General features: G+C 41.8%; 1 protein-coding gene across 3 annotated transcripts in view; it reads right to left on the bottom strand.

The window, feature by feature from the left end:
- Positions 1-13,129, bottom strand: part of LOC126398821 (1-phosphatidylinositol 4,5-bisphosphate phosphodiesterase beta-1) — a 207,704-nt gene that overhangs the window by 83,029 nt on the left and 111,546 nt on the right. For all 3 annotated transcript variants that reach the window (XR_007570817.1, XM_050058427.1, XM_050058428.1), the window contains exons 6-7: positions 6,139-6,192; positions 1,558-1,633 (exon numbers count right to left, since the gene is read on the bottom strand). Coding sequence is in view for 2 of the 3 variants with exons in the window: in XM_050058427.1 (XP_049914384.1) it covers positions 1,558-1,633; positions 6,139-6,192 (130 nt within the window). In the remaining variant the exon portion in view is untranslated. The remainder of the gene's footprint in view (positions 1-1,557; positions 1,634-6,138; positions 6,193-13,129) is intronic.

The following is a 13,129-nucleotide window of genomic DNA, read 5'->3' as shown; positions in this document are numbered from 1 at the left end:
ACATCCATTATTTTAAAAAGTCTACAACTTTCAAATCATGTGTACCCTTTTTTGCATTTCAATGGTTCACTTCTAGTATATATTAACATATTTTTGGGCTTTTCTTTGCAGTAATCTCATTTTGTGTTTTATACTGCTTGTTTTAGAGCTGTATATTTTTTTATTCTGTATTTTTGCTCTATGTTGTCTGTCTGTTACTGTCTGTGCCTGTCTTGGCCAGTGAAAAAGAGTGTTTTAGTCTCGAGGTTTTTCTGGTCAAATAAAGGTCAAATAAAAATAAATATATACTTGTAAAGGCAAATAAAAGGTGTGCACACAATGGGCCTCATGCAAGAACATTTTTGTCCTAAATCTCTCTTACTTTTCTGAGGCTTGCATGCAAGTGTCCCAAGATGAATTTAGCTAATCTTAATTGCACAAGATAAATCTGTTATCCTTGACCTGTCCAAGACCTGCCTTTCATGCTCTGGGACGTCCTATAGCTGACCCCGACCTCTAGTCTCCTTCTGGAATCAATTACAGGCATATAAATTTCAAATGCAAATCATAACCCAAAGAAGACTGCTGGCAATTTGAGCCTAGACTTAAACAAAAAAGCTGTGGCCACAAGGGCTCCTTATAGAGCTATCAGAGCCAAACAGGTCTGATAAAGACACAGTGTGCGCTCAGCAGCAGGCAAAAGCATTGTGCCAGCAAGAAACAGAGCAGAACCAAATACTGGGAGAAAAGAGGATGAAGAAGGATGAACCGAGGGAGGGGGGGTGCAGGTCAAGCCCCGCCAAAACTCAATGAGTCACTCTAAAGACCTTGGTGTGAGCTACATTGCGTATGCGCTTTGCCTGTGAGAGTGTGTGTTTGAGGGATTAACAGCACTACCGTTTAGCTGTAATTACTCGCGCGTTGGAACAACAGCAAATCCCAGCAGACCTTCATCCGGCAGCACGTTCGTACCTCCTGCTCTCTCCTTGTGCTAATTATGTATAGCTTGTTCTGTGTGTGTGTGTGGATGTTTGTATTTCTTGTGTGTGTGTGTGTTTTTATCCTGTTTGTATTCTGACACCAGCTACAATGTGTCTGCTCTACTCTACGTGCATATGTTTCAGGCTGTGTTCAGAACTGCATTAAACAGCATTTTCCCACTTGCAAACATGCAAATTGCTCGCTACTGCTGGAATACAGAGATTGTTTGCTGTGTTGGGGGAGTGTTTACACTCCTATGCATGGCAGGGCAGCTTCTCTCTAGTGATATCTGAGTGAGGTTAAGATAAAAACAGCTTTTGTCATCTATTGCTCCCTGTATTTGTGTCATTACAACCAAGGCTAAATCAGTTCTGAGTGGGAAGTCATGCAGACATCCAGAAAATAAGACTTCAAACAAATGAGCAGAGCAGCAATCAGCTGCTGTTTTGGGGGAACAGGGAACGAGCCGAAGTGAGAGGACAGACTGATGGATGGATGGAGAAGATGAAAGAGCTGGGAGACTCAGATAAGACAGAGGGACAAGAGAGGAGAAGAGATACGAGAAGAAGGGAGCTTTAATATTTTTTAGTGTCTCACTCTGCCAGAAGGGAGGTTACAGTTTTCCAGGGCCGTCTCCACTCGCTTCCTGTCTGATGAGAACAGCCTGAAGATACTGCGGGGACACAAAAACACACCCTTGTGAGTAATCACAGAAAATGCCACACAGACAGGGGAGTCTTCACACTGATCCTCTGTGTCAAACTGATTAATTCACCTCAACTTTTAATTGATACTTATTAAGGACATCCTGTGAGAAAGTTCTGCTGCAGCAGGAGCAAACACTAATAAGCACAGAGAGAAAAAAACAAAAGCAGAGACTACAACCTAATTGACTGCACTAATTGCAGGGAAATGACAGATTAAGAGACAAAACGAGACAAAGGAAATGCCAAGATGAAAAATGAAACTGTTATATATGCAGAGCAAGAAAAAAGTCTGAATAGAGACAATGTGGGAAAAAGTAAAAGTAATTCAGTGTAATATAACAGCCTTGCAATAAATGCTTTATTTATGTTAAGATCCATTTTGTTGAAACTGTCTCAAAGAGCCGCTGAATCTAGCATTTTGGATGCTGAAGTTTCTGTTGAGTTATATTGAAACATCTGTACACATACACTGTAAAAAGTCGTGATCACTTAAAGCTGCAGATGGTAATTTTTGTGGATTTTTTTTCTCATATTTGCTGAAACTGTCACTATATCCACACAGTAACACATGAGACAGTTCATCTGTGAGAAAATCATGTTCCTCCCCCTCCTAACAGTGCTCCTAATGGCCTTTCAATGCATTCTCACCACCTCTAAAGCTCAGTCTCAGACTGTCAACATCCCCTCCATGTTGAGTTTCAGATGCTTCCATCAGGGTGGAGGTTTTGCCTCCCTAAGCCTTACAGATCATCCTTTGCTCCGTCTGCTATCGCTTATCTTAACCAGCAGTGACCACTAAAGTCCATGATTTACCCCTGACAGTGTGTGATGCTGGATTCTGTTTGTTTTGTACTGTCTGTTTTGTTGTACTCATGACTACTGTCTGTATCTCACATTGCCCCTCAGGGACATTAAAGTTTACCTTACCATCCCAACTAATCAAATATCACCATTTTCCATTACGCGCTATGTGTCCATCTTGGTCAGTTGTTGATGTTCCCGGGACAGCGTGTCAATTTACGCTTGTTACACTCATTGTCTTTTCAAATTACACTTTCGTTTTCACAGGACATCTGCAGTTTTTGCTCGTTAGATACATATTATCTTTTTTTAAAATAAAACGTATAACATCGGGAAAACACTGTATTTAGGTTTATGTCCTTGTGCAACAAAAGCACGTGGTTTAGGATAAAACATTATGGTTTGGCTCAACATTTACACCGGGAGTGAACAAGGGGCTCTCAGGTGAATCTGGGGTTTGATAGATCCATTCCAAATCTGTTTGAAATGATCTGGTCGGCTCCGATGAGTCAGAGAGCAGATAATTTGGGCCAATTATCGGCACCAGCCAAGGTACCAGACAGGATTTTGCCTACAATTGTTGGGAGGAATGAAGTGGGATAAATCCGCCCAAAACTTCTGTACTGTGAGCTCGACTTTACTGCATTGCCTATTGCCCCCTCAAATGTTTTCAGAAACATATTTTAGAGTTCTGTGTAGTTATAAAATGAGCTGGCAGCCATGTTGAAAACAGTCCAGCCAAAAACTAAGCAAAGCCTGGAGCAAAGTTTCTCATTTAACAACTAAACAGTACACGAAAATGTGTTTCTGAAAACCGTTGGGGCAAGAAATAGGCAATGCAGTAACTGAATCTTGATTGCAAGCAGTGATTGACAGCTGCGTTACAGACTCCTTGGCTCTGATTGGTTGTTTTCTTTCATGAACAGCAGTTTCTAGAAGCATAATGAGGAGGTGCAGGAACACACTTTTTCACAGACTGCTGTGCAGATGTAGTGACAGTTTCAGCAAATATGACACAGTTATTTCTATAAAGTTACCAACTGTAGCTTTTAAATTGTGAGTGGTACAACACAGAACTCACTGATGTGAAAACTGCTGTTCACACTGTCTCAGCTCCAGATGGGAACACCATATGTACGTAAAAAGTGATAATGGTTGTACTCCGTTATAAAGACGAAAAAACCTCAGACATGTTTGCAAAGATGAGCACATAAAGTTATACTGTTGTCACTGCTTCTTATTATTATCATTACAGAACCATAATAATGACTATTACCATAATCATTATCGTTATCATATTACACTTTCCTAGACAGTACTCCACACATCCTGTCTCAGCAGGCACAAAACTCAGCTTTTGTCTTGTGTAAATAAATATGGGGCATACAGATGAAATGTCTGCAACTCCACATCACATATCTAACCATTATATGATTGCTGTGCTGTGAAAAAGATGCAGCTTTACAGCGTCATGCGATGTTGCCTACCACACACTAGAAGACTTTTAAAAGGACTTGAGTCTGACACCGTCTCACATCTAAAGACAGAATGAGAGACAAAACGTTTCTAAACTTAAGATTTCTCACTAAAAGAAGTGCTGGTTGGTAGATCAGATACACGCCAAATTCTACACCAACTCTTGTTCACTCCACAGCTGCACCAGTCTCTCCTCCTTCTCTTCTACAGTGCAAGAGAACCGAGACCTGTTCACATTCTTGCGCCTCCCTGGAGTCCCCTCCATGGGTGTTTTTCAGTCAAGGAATTATCCTTACAAGGCTGAATTTCAAGGATGCTACGTCATCAAGTCTCGCCTAAGGACTGCTCCAATGTCAAAGATCCTTCAAATTCTACAGAGGGCAGAGTCTTTCATTCAGAGAAATTTCCAGGATGCATGTGTGTATCCTCAGCAGGTATAAAATACCCACAATTCTTTGCACATGGAGCTCAACAGGATTTAGATAAATATGTCATTCATTTGAATTAATGTCTCCCAGAGTTTTTACCAAACAAGCATGAAAAAATACTGACAGCAACCTCATAATTTACACTTTCCAATGCGTCCATTGCCAAATAATGAGATTTAGATAAAACATAAAAGTTTTCTAATTAATCATTTACAGCAGTGATAGTGTGCTAAGTGCCACAAATGTTTCATTAAGCCTACCTGTTTGGGTTTTTTAAAGTATAATCCAGAAATACGTTCTCCCTTAAAGTCACCTGACTCTGGTTGGATTTGTTGAAATTGTACAATGACAGTTTAGAGTGCCAAAATTATCACAGTACCCTGAAACCCCCTCAGTCTGCTGAGGGTTAATGACGCACACCTGGGGACACTCCTTAGCCTGTTCCGATTGTGTTTCCACTGAATGATAGGGAGGACTCTTGCCTCACCTCTGCAGGACCCTTCCTTGGAAGGACTCGTCCTACTAAGGAAGGATCCTTGACTTTGAGAAACACCATGTTTATTGTCAACCCTGTTTGCTACTTCCTGTTTGGTGCTGGAGTGAGTGCACCTTTTGGTTGTTCACAATGTCCACGTCATTGAACTGAGCCAAGACAAAAACTTGCGATAACATTGAACATGTTTGATTTTATCAGAACATCAGGAAGACTTTAGACAGCTCACACTGAGATTTATAACCACCTTACACCAAATGAACTGCGGTAAAACTCTCACAATTTTATTCCAACACTGGAAGCTTTGTGACACTGTATTCAGATATTGTAATGGGTTTTTGATTTTCTTTTTTTTTGGCTTTGGAGATCCATGGTTTATCCAGGACCTGCCTCATCAGTCATTTTGAGTGCAGAGAGAGAGACAGAGCTTCTGGGTGGTTGGGCTTCTGTGTGTTTTATTCTAGTGTATATAGACAATAAATGAGATTTACTGCAATGAACTCCAGCGTCGTTACAGCCACCACCGGCTGTTTAGGTCTGTTTCCGTTGGCCATAGCCTGTTTTAATTACATGCAGAGGTATTCCTGTTCAGATCCATAAGCATGCACTGTATGCTCAGTGGGAGAGCAGAGTCAAGCTGACATTAGTCAAGCTGACATGTCCTCCCAGCTAGGAGGTTAATTCCCTAAACGGCAAGGAGTGTCTCTCTGCCTCTCTGTGTTGACACCCACTGTTTTCCTCTGCGGCTCTGAGGGAGGTTATCGCAGAAGTTCACTGCTGACTGCCTGAAAGCTCAACTTGACTAATGGAGACGGAGACAGTTGGGTTTTCAATGAGCTGATGACAAACTCACAGATAAGTGAAATTCGTTAGAGGATATTCTCACACAGATTTTTGAGCTGAAGTTAGTGACAGATATAATTGAGGCTGGCCCACGGTCGGGCCCATGCTACCCCACACACAGACACACATGTGCGCACAAACCAGTAAGGGTGGGCTCTTTACAGATAGAGGAAAGGACAGTGCCAGAATTAATGGAGCCAAGTTTTATCACAGAGCTGAAGAGTCATGGGAAAAATAAAAGGGAGTATTCTGACGACAGAGGGGAGGGTTAACATATTCTAATAATAAATGCACACATACACACAAAGAATGCGTGTACACTGAGGCGTATACATGCTGATAGTAGCGAGAAAAGGCAGAGGAAGCTACGCATTGATCAAAAGAGCAGAGAAGGTGGCAGGGGAGAGAAGGATGAGTCAGACAGACTTACTTCTTGACGGGGATTCGCCCCTCAGGGTTGAGCTGCAGCTTCAGCCGAGTGTATCTGCAATGGACAAAGCACACACCTTACACAACATGAAAATCAGCGGCTTGTCCGTGTGAGTAATGCTCAAGTTTAATTCCTGTTTACGTGCGCTTGCTTGAATTTACATGTGTGACTGATGCGCATGAACAATTGCCATGTCTGTCTATGAGCGAGTATGAAAATTACACTCATCACTGAGGTGGAACACACACTTGTGTCGCTATGGCAGTGAGCGTCTGACTGCGTGAGAAGAGTTCTCTGTGCACTCCATGAATATTTGGCTGCGTTTACATGGCAGGTTTGAATCGTGGTTAATCCCTGGAAGTCTTGTATTGGCAGCACAGAGCCATGCAGCAGCAGCAGCGGCAGCAGCACAGGCAGCGCAGCCTGAGCTATAAATAGCTTAGCTGCAACAGGAGCCATCATTACAGGCTGGGCTTTAAGTGGCTGCTGGCTAATAATTAATATCCATTATAGTGTCCACTTCATAGGGCAGGCTGGGTGCCCCAGGCAAAATCACAGATGACTGTAATGGTTAACAGGGGCCAAACTGGGTGTGTGTGGTATGTCTGAGGTGCTTTTCTCTGAAAAAGAGGGAGATGTGAAAAATGTTGGGAAGAGCGAGCTGCTTGTCACTAAAGCTAGCGGCAACCCAATTGCTAGAATAAACGTTGGCATTGTATGTTCCTGCAAACAACGGACATTTTACATTTGTAATCTCTTATATCTGTATCCTCTTCTGCAATTCAACTGCTTGACTACCATGGGTTTTAGAGCCTTCAGCTGTTCTATCCCCCACGACATTTGCAATACTGACTCCATTTGCACCTTCAAATCCTGTCTGAAAACACACCTTTACAAGCTGGCATATTCAGTCTAATTAATGGAGACACACACGGTAGGGTTGGGTCGGTTCTCGGTAATACCAATTCGGTTCGGTACTCCGTCTTGGACCGGGTTTTTTTTTTTTTTTTTGAGACCGACTGGACCGCATACTCGGGCGGAACGTATGCAGAGCGGACGCTGTGGAGGTCCGCCCGGTAAAAGTGGACGTCCGCAAGCCCTGTGCACATAAAACACGACCGCGCGGACTCGGCTCCGCGCACCAGTGTCACACAAAAGACTGTTCGGCATGTATTTTTCACATTTTTACATGGAGTCCGCTCCGCTTATAGTGCGCCCAAATCTGTGGGCACCTGTGTCTGCCTCTTCGCAAAGCGCACAGCAAGCAGGAGAGAGAGGGGGGTGGGGGTGGGGCGGGGACTGAGCTAGGGGGTGCGAGTGCGCATGCGCCTCTACTATAGCCTGGAGTTTGTTTAATAGTGACGGGGAGTCGATAATGGCGGACAATTTAGTCTCGGCGAAATCAAAGAATGCGCCACTATGGCAACACTTTGGCTTTGAGCCGGACGAAGGAAGCAACCCTTGTTTGCACTGATTGAGTAAGCTGCGAAATTTATTTGTAAGGGATAAAAGAAACAACTTGTTACTGTCACTCTGTTGTCCTAAGGTCGTTTTTTATTTTAAATGAGTCAACTGCGCCCCAAGTGGCGAAAATCTGGTACTACCGACTTGATGAGTTTTTTTTTTACAAAAACCGGACCGTTTTTTTTTTTTTTTTTTTCATACCGACCCAACCCTAACACACGGTGACCTGCACTGATGATGATTTTATATCTAATATTTATAATTAAGATTTTTGTCTTGTCATTTTATCAACTTCTGCCGATCTATGGATACATTGCTGCTTGTTTTTTAACTGTCTTGGAAGATGTCCTTGAGTACACTTAAAGATGCCTATAAATAAAATGCATTATTATTATTATCATTTGTACATTATTATGTAGCTACCTGATATATAAAAACTGTATGTTTTTTTTTTTTTTTTACCTGATATATAAAAACTGTATGTTTTTTTTTTTTTTTTAGTCTTTCAACAACACTGTGGTTACAAAAAAACAAACAAAAAAACCCCCACACATGGTTATAGTTCGGAAAACATCATGTCAGGGCAGGCATGTCCGAAGTCTGGCCCAGGGGCCAATCGTGGCCCTCAGACTGATTTTAAACGGCCCATGGCTTGTTGTTTAAAACATATGATATGTGGCCCACCAAACAATATTGGTTAGTAAAGCAAGTTCACTTCGCATTTTTTCCATTCACCTCGTGATGCAGGACTATCATACAGTTTGTATATGCACTAGTAAGTACAAACTATGCAAGTGGAACTGATGTGTTTTCATAAACTAGCAAACAAACAGTTAATTAACAGCAGATATTTCTAGCTTTGTAGCCAACGTGGCCACAGAGAAGAAACCCAAAGTTGAAAGCGAGGGCCACCACTTTGAGGAGCGGTGAAACATGGATGCTTTTCTACTGAAAGATGACAAAATTGTGTTTGTCTCATTTGTATGGGATTTTTTGAAAATAATGCAGATGATGCAAGAAGCAGCTGGCCCTCCAGGTATTTTCACATTATCTAATCTGGCCCTCATTCAAAAAAAGTTTGAACACCCCTGTGTTAGGGCTTAAAATACCCTATTTTGGTGGCACAATCCCAACTGGAAAGCAGCTGCTTTTTGAGACATCATCCATGATGGAAATACGGCTAAGGGTTGCTAAGAGACATCCACATTTGGTGCCTAAAAATCAGCTTGAAACAGAGTGACGACTTTGTTAAAAATAACTGGTTTTCATGGCACTATCCCAGCTAGAAACCCAGTTATTTCTCAGTACAAAGCAACCGCTTGGTCTGGTGGAAACACAGCAATGGGTCACAAAAACAGGCAGAACTGTCATGCTCTCCTCCATCACGTTTACCTCCAGCCATCGTATCCAGAGTCCAGGATGAGCTCAGATCATCGGCACTTTGCCATCATCTTGTCATCTCATCCTCACCACCTCTACCACCACCAGCGTCTAGACTTAACCTATTCATCTATGGATTCATCATTACTGTATGTGCACATGTTAATAAATATTCTTTTAACTATAAAAACAAGTCTGTCCTGATTGAACTGGTTTTATTTTATGTTGCCTAGGTGTCACATCACCTCCTGATGACAAAGTCAGCTCACACACTACGCCACTTTAGAAACGCTGATATGATACTTATGAAACACACAAATGTAAAGTATCCATGGTTTGCAGAAATGGCGAATGGGCTGCCACAGACGGTTTTGAATAATATCTAGAAAAGGAAATGAATGAAAGGCTCAGGAGTCAGGAAAGACAGAGGTAAGAGCTAGATGTTTGTTGATGCTCTCATCTGCCTTACAGCTGCCTGTATTATTCATAAGACAGCAAAGCAGATTACTTGCATCTGTCTCATTTTCTGTTTGACTCACCATTTTCTCTGTCTCTGTCTGTCTCTACTATCTTCCTCCAGGTACCACTGAACCAAGAAGGTCACTTATAATTCACCTGCAGTAATACAAGTACTTATTTCTGCACATCCACTTACTTTTTTTTATCATTCATCATTCCATCTCCAAAGTGAGTTCATTCTTCTCTCAGAGACACCGATGCACGCTTTTATAACTAGAAGGCTTTTGTAACACACTCTCCGTTCTGGTGTACCGAGGGATACAATAAATCAGCTGAAATTAATTTAAAATTCTGCTGCATGAGTGCCGACTGGACCAGAAGGAGAGCACATATTACGTCTATTTTAAAATCTTAATGCTGGTGACCCATTAGTTTTCGTATTGATTTTAAAATTCTTTTATTAGTTTATGAGACACTTAACGGCCGTGCACCAGACTAAGTCTCAGAAATGCTTTTGGTTTATGAACATAGATTCTGATTCTGCAGTTCCTCTCTTTTGGCTGTTCCACAGAGCAGAACATTAACAATTGACAATGCTGCTTTCAGCTATTATGCTCCCAGCCGCTGGAACAGGCATCCATAGGAGCTGAAATAAAACTAAGAGATCATTTTTGTTTATTTTTACTGAATATTTGAAGGCCAGTTGTTGATGCTTACATGAAATTAAAACAATTTACTGCAATTGCATGTTTTTTTTAACAGTTAATAAAATATTTTTCAGTATTTTGTCATATAATCAAGAATATCGTTATCGCTTATCTCACCCCTTCCATGCTCCATGGGTTTAACCCCAATTTCTTACCCCTTTGCCTTCGATGTGGTCTAGCTGAAGGCACTTTCCTTCACTCCACCTGGCAGTGCAGTAAACTACAAGGCTTTGGGCAGGGAATCTCAAAGTCAAAGTTCAAAGTCAGCTTTATTGTCAATTTCTCCACATGTACCAGACATACAGAGGAATTGAGAAGACGTTTCTCTCTATCCCACGGTGACAGGATAAAATGCACAAGTACAACAGTTAAAGACAAGACATTTCCTAACACTAAATTAACAGTAAAGTGCTGTGATGTGAGTCTGTGATGCTTTATCAACAATCCACAGAGTCACTTTCCCAATGGTATGCCTTTAGGGCCACCTCTTCAGTTCTAATATCAGACATAGCTATTCCATCCAGCTTACAGAAATCCTATTGGCTATTGCCAAAAAAAGTAATGCAATGAGGTGGAAGTCAGATCTCCCATTACCTGTTGGGTTGTGGCTCTCAGAGGTGAACAGTTGCTACCTCTACACAAAATAATTTACTCACTAAAGAATAAGATACTCTTTCTACAAAATATGGCAACCTTTTATTAACTATAAAGAGAATTTCCCATCCCATATGCTTGAATGACTGTCTGCATGCTGTATGTATGCTGATGACACAACACTGTATTTACCAGCAGCATCTACTGAGGAATTGTCTAGTGCTTTGGAAAGGGAATTACAATCAGTTGCAATGTGGGCGCGGAGTAATACGTTAGTTCTTTATTTATCAAAAACAGAAAGTATAATATTTGGATCATCTTTAAGACCTAGGTCTCTAGTTTCCCGGCGNTTAGCGCAGTACAGTTTCGTGCCAAAAGGCTTTGCCGAAGGTGCGCTAAAAGCTCGCCAGCTGAAACCAGGTCTACTGTCAGCGCAGGCGGAGCGCAGCCGGTGTAGTGGAAGTGTGGCTGACCGGCGGACAGTGCGCACATGTCAACAAAACCTCACAGGCAGGTTTCCAGAATATCAGGCACATTAACGATGCAATAGCAATAAATACCCAAAAAAACTCTATTCAATGCAACTATCTGCAATCACATAAATGTATCTCTATATCGACTGTCCGATCAAAGGGTCTGTCAGATCAAAGGGGATTGGCACTGTTTGGCACGTTTGGCACGCGTAATGGAAACCCAACCAGATTTGATTAACACAGCTGCAAACTAAGTAACTAAGAGTTCACATCCCTCTCAGCCAACCACAAACAGCCACAGCATCACTGGGTTCTCAGTGTATCTGGGCAACACTGATTTATAATTGTTTCTCAGTGTATCTGGGCAACACTGATTTATAATTGTGATGACCTCCTCCCAGGCTACCTTTGCGTACCTTTGGAGGTCTGCTCGCAGTTCCGTATATTCAGAAACTGCGAGCTTGGACCTCCCGGACCAAAACATCAGTTTCCTCCTGGGAGAAGTTTGGCCGTCTGACGCTGCTGCTCTCTTCTGCCATGGCGAATTGTGTAAACTCTCATTACAACTTCACGCAGTGCATTTAAGGGCGAGGAGAGGGGCTCATTTGATTGGTGTGATGTGAATTGGCTGTGTAAAACCCACTCAACGCATTCTCCCCTTCCTCTTTACGACTTGCGCAGGTAGGAGGGACGGAGGTGGGAAAGAGGAGTGTGCCAAACTTGCAAAATCCGCCTGGCCACACCCAGTTGGCGAAGCGCAGGTGCGCTGCGCCTCCACCTCGTCCTGTCTGCGAAACTAGAGGCCTTAAACCTGCCTGTGGAACAGGTGGAAGAAACCAAACTCCTCAGGGTCAAATTAGACAGCAGATTGAAGTGATCAAAACAGAAAGAAAAAACTGTTGCAGTTATGGGAAGAGGACTCTCTCACGTTGTTCAATCATTAGTTCTTACTCAGCTGCATTACTGTCCAGCAGTGTGATCGTGTGCATCAAATAAAGACCTAGTAAAACTGCAGATAGTCCAGAATAGAGCTGCATGACTTACCCTGAACTGTAATAGAGTCAATAGAGCTGACATCATCAGAATCCATTCAACCTTAGGTCGGCCATTGGTGAAGGACAAGATGGATATTTCTCTGCTCTGTTTTATGAGAATTATCTTATTGTCTAAAACCCCAAAATATCCTTTGCCATTATTTTTTTATTGCAGCAACGACTATAAAATGAATACTAGGCATGCGGCAAGAAGCTGTTTTTCACTTCCTGTTTCAAAAACAAATGCAACGTGCTGTAATATTAAGAGGAATGAAATTATGGCATGGTTTGCCACCGGACTTTACACGTGGAACAAGTGCAGCTGTTTTTAAAAAGAGGTTAAAGAGATACCTGATGGCACAGAACACCAGCCCATCGCAAATAAGGTTTGTTATATAATACCTGACTGTATGACCCTTAATGTGAAACTTTCCCAGTCTTTTCTACTATCAGTCACTGTATATGCTGTTTTAAGTAGAACTACAATAATCTTTGAGCTGTAAAATGATCATTATTTCTATTATTTTTTTTACCTGACAATTTCTGACTATATTGTGGTTAATATGTTGGTTTCGGGGTTTTTTTTGGTTTTTTTTTGTAGTTTTCCTGTTTTTCATCGTATTTTCTTTCCTTATGCCTTGGATTTTAAATTATGTATTTGTCTATAACGTAATGTTTGATTGTGTGGACCAGGGGCGGAAATCCTGGGGGGGACAGGGGGGACATGACTCCCCCTTCAATAAAGCTGTACCCCCCTAGAATAATTTGAGACACAATTAATAATTTTTGAACAATGCAGTAGTATTTATTAAAAGCACAATGTAAGCGGTGCTCATTATAATCGCGCAATAATGTGCTATTTAAATCTTAAAAGATTTAG

Source organism: Epinephelus moara, chromosome 12 (assembly GCF_006386435.1).
Source record: "Epinephelus moara isolate mb chromosome 12, YSFRI_EMoa_1.0, whole genome shotgun sequence".
Taxonomy (NCBI): domain Eukaryota; kingdom Metazoa; phylum Chordata; class Actinopteri; order Perciformes; family Serranidae; genus Epinephelus; species Epinephelus moara.
Note: the sequence above shows the minus strand (reverse complement) of the source record. Positions and strands in the feature narration are given on the sequence as shown.